Here is a 7388-nt window from a genome sequence, read left to right as displayed (position 1 = left end):
CAATAGCTTTTTTTCATAAATGAACCAGGGGTGGAGTCTGAAACCTCTGGTTACCTTTTTTTGTAACATCTTATATGGATAGTCCATTGAAGACACTCTACAAACAGTTAACAACCATCTATAGACTTTAACAACCTGTCAGGGACTGTCATCAGCCAGCTAATCAATTTCTAACAAAAATAGTTTATGGCTGTAAACTATAAATTTTTTCCTAGTCCTACAACAATTTCAAATTCAGTTCATGTGGTCTTTATTGATACATTTTCTTTCTTTATAGATCTCACATTGAGAATCAGTAAATAGGCTGCTTTATGACACTCTAAATAAGATAATATTGTATGATATATACATTTTTCAACCTGAAAATACTTTGTGGACGTTCAGTTTAGCCATGCTAGTTTTGTGCTTCTGAAACCAGCATTTTCCTGTCTATGGCTTCTTTTTATGGCAGGCCCAAAGATGACCTTGGCACACAGGGCAGAGTATGTAGGGTTTATCTGCACAAATGAAATAGAACGAAAGAGAATGAAGGGTCCGTTGTGTGGAGGAAAAACTGACTCCACGACCAGAGTTACTTATTAATGGAAATCCAGTTAATAACACTAAGTGATAGCTAATAAGGCTAGCAATGCTAGTTACAAAAGGCTGGTTGGCCGGGGGTGTGAGGCAAGAGACGTCATTAAAGTGGAGCTGATGAAGGTCATAAAAGCGAGACAGTATGACTGTAATTAAAAATCATCTGTGTTATTTCTAATATCTGTCATATCAAGTAGGTTTTATTGTCAGTCCTTTATATAACTCATATACATTTCATTCAGGACTATGGTGCAACACATACAGTAATACAGCAGCACAATACACAGAAGTGCATAACTGACATCTGGTGTTCTCCAGGTGCATGCTACGTTTTATAAATAGCTCTCTAAGGCTGCTTTTAACATTACATGCTACCACACTAAATAGATTGTCTCTGTATTAGACTCATAAAAGTAGATGATTTCCTTTGGTCAGGTTCTCTTACAGACATGAAAATTGTTAATCAGTAAAAGCTCTCAGGGGTAGCATTTTAAGCCCAGAGCATCTGTGCACTTTCTACAGCCCAGTGATGTCCTAAATCTTATCCAAAAAGCTGTATGTTATAAAATGTTTAACAACTTTTTAACCTATATGATGTAAATACTATTAACTTATCATCATAGACTACAGAGTCTGTAAGTACTATAAAATAAGTCTAGTGCTAGTCCAGTCCAGTTTAAAAAAAGTTTCTTCCAAATTTTGCAGACAAATTTAAAACATCTATAAATCAATAGTGTTCTATGCATAGATGTCCACTAACATGTTCTCATTAACCAGCAAAACCTTTTTGTTTAGTGTTTCTGATCATGAATAGCAAATTATGCAATCGTTTGAAAATTGGTTAAAAAGAAAATGTTTCTTGTGATTTTCATTAAAATTACAAAGGATTTAAAAACCCACATGGAAAAATATACGTTACATGTAAAATATATTGTTGTGCATTTATATATGTGTATTTTGCTTCTACTGGTGAAAAGGAATTCCCCATGCTACAATTCTCATTACCTCACATTATTGTTGAAGGACAGTTATTACCTAATTATATTTACAACTGGGTAATCAATGACGCAAGACACAACAGATAGTACGACACATAAAATGTGTGATATGAAATCTGAAATTGTATTGTTTTCCCTTTTCTCCGGTAAACTGTATTCTGATAATGTGACTGATATTTGACATTAATGACTCATGTTGCTGTAGAGGTGCTGCTCCAGAAAGGCCAGGGTTTTGTGCCAGGAGTCCTCCTGAGCTCGACTGTGAGGCTCTGTTTGTCCACCCCACAGCACCACCACTGCAACAAAAACCATGATAGCCATCACAAACTGAAATGGCAGTGTTAAATAATTACTTTTTGTAGAGATTAAATAAAAGTATGATTGAACTCAGTTTTTCAGCAAGTTTAAAAAAAAATAGTACTCTGGAAACCTATATATTGTAATACATATCTTATATCATAGAACTGTCTTAATGTTGAAAAAGAACAATAATATGATGTTTTTGTCATTACACCAACATAATCTGATCAGTGGAATTAGCTGAGATTTACCGTTGAGCAAATACTTACTTATTTTCATGACAAATTTGTCTTCTGTAGTTTTCTGAAATTTTAATACACACTTTGTTGGTTTACCTTTAGTCCTTGTCTCCGCCAACATGAAGTTACTGGCTCGGCAGTGTGGACTATATGGAGGCTCGATAAGGTGGCCGGCTCCGGGGTAAGACAGAATAGTCAACAGGTGACTATTACCAGCTCGTTCCATCATCTGCTTCATCTGAAGAAAGGAAAAGGCACTGTTATAGGTGTCATCTGGAACTCCATGGCTATGCAATTTAGTAGGGATTTTTTCTACTGCCAGGAGAAATATTAAATGACTTTATATAAGCCCCAGGAAACCTAAAGTCATGACTGCTATTAAAGTTAATAATGAACTTGTTCCAAAATATGCATGAACAGAAAAAACATATACCATATTCCTGGGAGCTTAAGTAGGCCACAATGTAATGATGTATATATATATATATATATATATATATATATATATATATATATATATATATATATATATATATATATATATATATATATATATATTTATTTAGATTTTGTGTTTGTGTGTTTTGTGTTTGCACTAAATAAATGAAACATTATTATTATTATTATTATTATTATTATTATTATAGATATATGAATATGAATTAATAAAATATTGATTCTAGTGCCTCTACTCACATCTTCTGCAGACTCTGCTGCTGGCCAATTCTGATCATCCTCCCCAACAATCAATAAAATGGGACACTTGATACGACCCATCTGTTCAACATTTATACAGTTAAAGAAAGACCCAGGAGAGAGCATAAACACAAGCAAACGCAAAACACAAGCAAATGCATGTAATAATGTTCAAATAATCAAATCCCGCAGGCTTCTCTGATGGATCCTTACTTCAACTTTCTTTGAAGGGTCATCTGGTATTGGCAGCAAGAGATCTCGCCAAATGATTCTCTGTTCTTCATCATAGCGGGTGTTTTTGACATTTCTTAAAATTAAAAGGAAAGGTTTGTCACTGAAACAGGCCAAATATGGGGGGGGAACAGAAAGAAAATAAATTTGTATGCTCTGTATGCTGAGTGGCTATTTTATTAGGTAACCCTTCCTTCCATTAAAGGAACTTGTTTGTGCATAGCTGTTTTGGACATGTGATACATATCATACGATATACTTCAATATTTAACTGTCATGCCCAGATTGTTACAAGCTTTTCACTCTAGCAAGCGTTATGGGCGTGACTAGAAGTGCATGACTGCTGGTACAATGACCCTTAACTAGCTGGCAGTGTACTTCCAGGACAAATTGTTTTATCATCCACAGCTGGATTGAGGCCACTGATGATAAACAATATGGCCAATCGTATGTGCTTATTGAACATCCTATTCCAAAGGCACAGCAATAATACAGAGTCCAACAGCCTCCACTCTTTTGGGAAGGTCTTGGAGACGCTCCATGCTTGTAGATTTGTGCTCATCCAGCCACAAGAGCATTAGTGAGGTTGGCACTGATGTCGAGCGATGAGACCTGGGCTGCAGTCGTTGGACTAATTCATCCAGGTCAGGGCTCTGTGCCAGCCACTTGAGTTTGGGCCTCTTAGTTGCAGTGAAGGGAAATCATAATGTTACAGCATACAAAGACATTCTAAACAATCATGTGTTTTCAACTTTGTGTTAAATGTTTGAGGAAGGCCCTCATATGGGGGTTATGGTCAGGCATACACATATTTTTTGGCCATATAGTGTACTTCCTGCACCAGTAATAACTCCTATTTTTTCTTTTCTTGCTACGCAAGTGCAGGTTATATCACAGGATGAGACATTATTGTTAATGTACCAAAATTGGATAAGGATCGAGTTAACTGACAATGCTTTTTAAAGCTCTGATGGATTCCATCTAATTATCATATACATCTAAGTTGCCAGTGAAATCCCTATACTATACTTTTACATGTTGCCTGTTGCCTAGTGTGACTGTGCCATTCAGTATATCAACTTTGCAATTAGGTTGATTAGTCAGGCAGAGTAAGCAGGGAGGAACCATTAGAAATTATTATCTGGAGGTTACTGTTGCCTCAACTTGTGAAATAGTAGTAATATTGCCTGACTATGCAAACAAGGTAGGAGGAACAAGAGCTTTAGCGAAGAATTTTCATCACTGAAATCACATGAGGGATAAAATAAAAATGAAGAGAACAATAAGGACAAATTTTTGTTGTATATGCTGATAAAATAATATCTATTTTTTAAGATTAACCACAGATTAATCCCATGCAAAGGTTCGTTTTCAGTTAACTGTCTGCCCAACAAGACTGTATGCATGCAGGAATATATATTCCATACTTTTTAATACAATATCATGATAAAATCTAAAAAACTAGAAAAAAGAATGTTATGCAGTAAATGTGATAAGAAAATGTAATATTAACACATTTATAATGTGCTTGTGTATACAAGCAAGCAATCCAAGTAGTTTGTAAATGATGCAAATATTATGGAATATGTAAAATGTCTAACAAATGCCTACCATGTCAGTAGAACCAGACAGACTATTTAAGAGCCTTGGCCTAACTGCTAAGTATTTCTACAGAAATGCCAGTGTAGTGCAGCTCTCCAGCACTGTCAAATTGTCAATGCAGCTAACTAAGCACAATCCCACTGTAAGTGTACATAATAAAATAGCCACATGCTGTATTTTTCACAAGCTTGATATGAATCACCAAGCCTGCACTAAACATTCATGATCTGTTGCTCACTTTTTGATTTCAGCAAACACATCAGCCAGTGATCCGTTGACGGGCATGATGTGGCTTCCACTAACACACACTACACATTTGGGCTGAAAGGAAGATTGAGTGACACAACTTATTTGTCTTAGAGACTGCTGTCAATGTATAATGAAGACATTTATACATTTATAACAAATGTTATAGCCTGGCCTACCTTTATCACTGAGGAGTATGCTGCCATGCCCAAGGTCACAGAGACACCAAAAGACAAACCCAGAACGGCGATTCTTTCAGGACACACGTGAGGATGTTGCTTCAGCACAGTGAAGGCTGCCTAAGAGATTACGAGAAGCATTTATATTGAAGTGTTTGTTTGTTTCTTTATTGTAATATTCAGATTAAGGAATCGATCATTAGTTTTTCCACTCTTAGCTGTATTCCTTAATATTCATTCGAACACAATTCCACTATGCAAATGTCATAACGTTAGAGGCAAATACCTCAAAGTAGGCATTGTCCACTTGGTATGGCTTTCCATCAGCACCTACTCGTCCAATGTACTCCAATGCTAATGCGACATACCCTCGGGATGCTAGTAGAGCAGTGCGATACTCCACTAGACCCCCACCTCCACCCCAGAGGTCCAGCACAGCAGGAAAAGGACCAGTACCTGGAGAAGAATATATGTAATAAAGGACACACTGTTTCTTTCCGTAGCATATATAACTTATCACACGCAAAAGTCACTTACACAATATTGAAGTAAAAACATTTGCGATATTAAGACTCTAAGACACTAATAATCATCCTAAAACTATAACAGCCATTATCTAACCCTTTGTCATGAATACCTGGTGGGATGTAAAGAATTGCCTTCAACCCTTTTTCTGTAACATTAACCCTCTGGATTCCTGGAGTAGTGTACCACCGCTGTGCCACAACTGACGCTATGGGAGCTTTCTCCCGGAATCCCTCATTCAGGTGGTCTTCATACACAGAAATGTAGACATCAAGTGGCGTGCAGGTATCCTTCTTGCGAAATCTTTAAAAAAAAAAAAAAAGAAGAAGAAGAAGAAGAAGAAGAAGAAGGTCTAATTAAGAGAGTGATGACTGATTTAGCAGTACAAAGATCCCTAAAGGCTGGTTTGGTTTAACCTGAGGCCTGTCCTGCTTCCAGGAATAGGTTTCATGCTCCACAGCAGACCCATGGATTCAACTCCATCATATGATCCACCAAGACTGGCATCTTTAGATACTGAAACATGGGAAACTGTGTATTAGTGCTTACCTGCTGCACACAAGGTGTGATAACTACTGTATACGAACCACACAGACATTAACGTTCATGACAATAATTCACATGTACCTGTGACAGTTCCTGACTCATCACTAACATAGTGACCAAAACCTTCCCAAAAATCTCCGTCCTCTGACTGAACCAGCGCGTGCAGCGTGACTCCAACACCGGGCAGTAAACCCTGCACGCGCACGTCGAACTTTTCATCCACCATACAGCGAAGCGGACGAACTGAAAGCAACGGGCACGGAAGCCACCTCTCCATTTTCTGCGGGTGAAAAACAACAGTGTATAAACAATAACATGAGTTACAAAGTTCGACCGAATAACATTAGGACTTACATTTACGTTGAGTGCGTGAACTCGGTGTGTTTAATCAGTTCAGCAGTGCGGGAATCACTAAACAAAGGTCAGGAGTTCTTCTCTAGAGAGGAAATCCTTATCAGAATGGTTTAGTTAATGAATAAACCTTATTACCTACATAACCTATATAACCTAAGATAGTGGATAATGAGGCCACTAGTTGACATTGTACGCGGTGTAATTTCGACTGCAGTAACACATCCAGTCCTTGGACAATGCACATCACACGGTTTGATTTGTTTACATCGAGAGCTGTTTTGTGGGTTGCCAGATTCGTCTTTACAGATCCCTTCTTTCTGTCTGCGAGAATATAAATCGTATTATATTAACCCTTGTGCGTCCTTATGGACGTTTTTGTCTTTTTAATCATTTTGTCTGTGTTTATGCAAACAGCATAAATTTTTGCAAAAGGTGTGAATTTTTATTGGACTTTTAATATTTCACCCTCATTTGCTTTCATTAATCTTTTTTAAACTAGGTACACAAAATATTTACACTCACGACCTTTGAAACTCATTGAAACTGCAATATTTAGTCCCCATGATGATTACGCATAAAATCATGCATTCTGTGTTAATAGGCTTTTATTTTGTTGAGAAGGTTTCAAAATATTGAATTAGGCTCTGGGGGAAAGACATGCTTTTCCTTTTTTTTATATAGAGCACTGCAGACCAGCTATATATATAAATAAATAAATAAATATGTATGTATATATGTATATGTATATGTGTATATAAATATATATATATATATATATATATATATATATATATATATATATATATATATATATATATATATATACACACACACACACACACACACACACACACACACAGTATTTAAATACATGCTTTTCCTTTTTTCTGACTCTG

The 7388-nt window shown here is 36.5% G+C and overlaps 1 protein-coding gene across 1 annotated transcript; it reads right to left on the bottom strand.

Annotated features, from left to right (window-relative positions):
* Positions 1–756: 756 nt before the first annotated feature.
* On the bottom strand, positions 757–6741 carry acot19 (acyl-CoA thioesterase 19). Its single transcript, XM_017486018.3, has 11 exons — positions 6493–6741; positions 6220–6418; positions 6009–6108; positions 5705–5895; positions 5354–5523; positions 5068–5187; positions 4881–4963; positions 3023–3116; positions 2810–2890; positions 2210–2351; positions 757–1870 (listed from the first exon to the last, which is right to left on the bottom strand). The coding sequence occupies exons 2-11, from the start codon at positions 6413–6415 to the stop codon at positions 1758–1760; spliced, it is 1290 nt and encodes a 429-aa protein (XP_017341507.1). The 5' UTR covers positions 6416–6418; positions 6493–6741; the 3' UTR covers positions 757–1757.
* Between the last annotated feature and the right edge of the window lie 647 nt (positions 6742–7388).

This window comes from Ictalurus punctatus, chromosome 14, assembly GCF_001660625.3.
Source record: "Ictalurus punctatus breed USDA103 chromosome 14, Coco_2.0, whole genome shotgun sequence".
NCBI classification, from domain to species: Eukaryota; Metazoa; Chordata; class Actinopteri; order Siluriformes; family Ictaluridae; genus Ictalurus; species Ictalurus punctatus.
This window is presented reverse-complemented; position numbering and strand designations above follow the sequence as displayed.

Coding starts and splice junctions, on each gene's coding strand:
- acot19 (XM_017486018.3), bottom strand. CDS start 6,415: ATGGAGAGGTGGCTTCCGTGCCCGTTGCTTTCAGTTCGTCCGCTTCGC. Junction 6,109..6,219: donor TGAGTCAGGAACTGTCACAG/GTACATGTGAAT, acceptor CCCATGTTTCAG/TATCTAAAGATGCCAGTCTT. Junction 2,352..2,809: donor CAGCAGAGTCTGCAGAAGAT/GTGAGTAGAGGC, acceptor TCCTTTCTTCAG/ATGAAGCAGATGATGGAACG.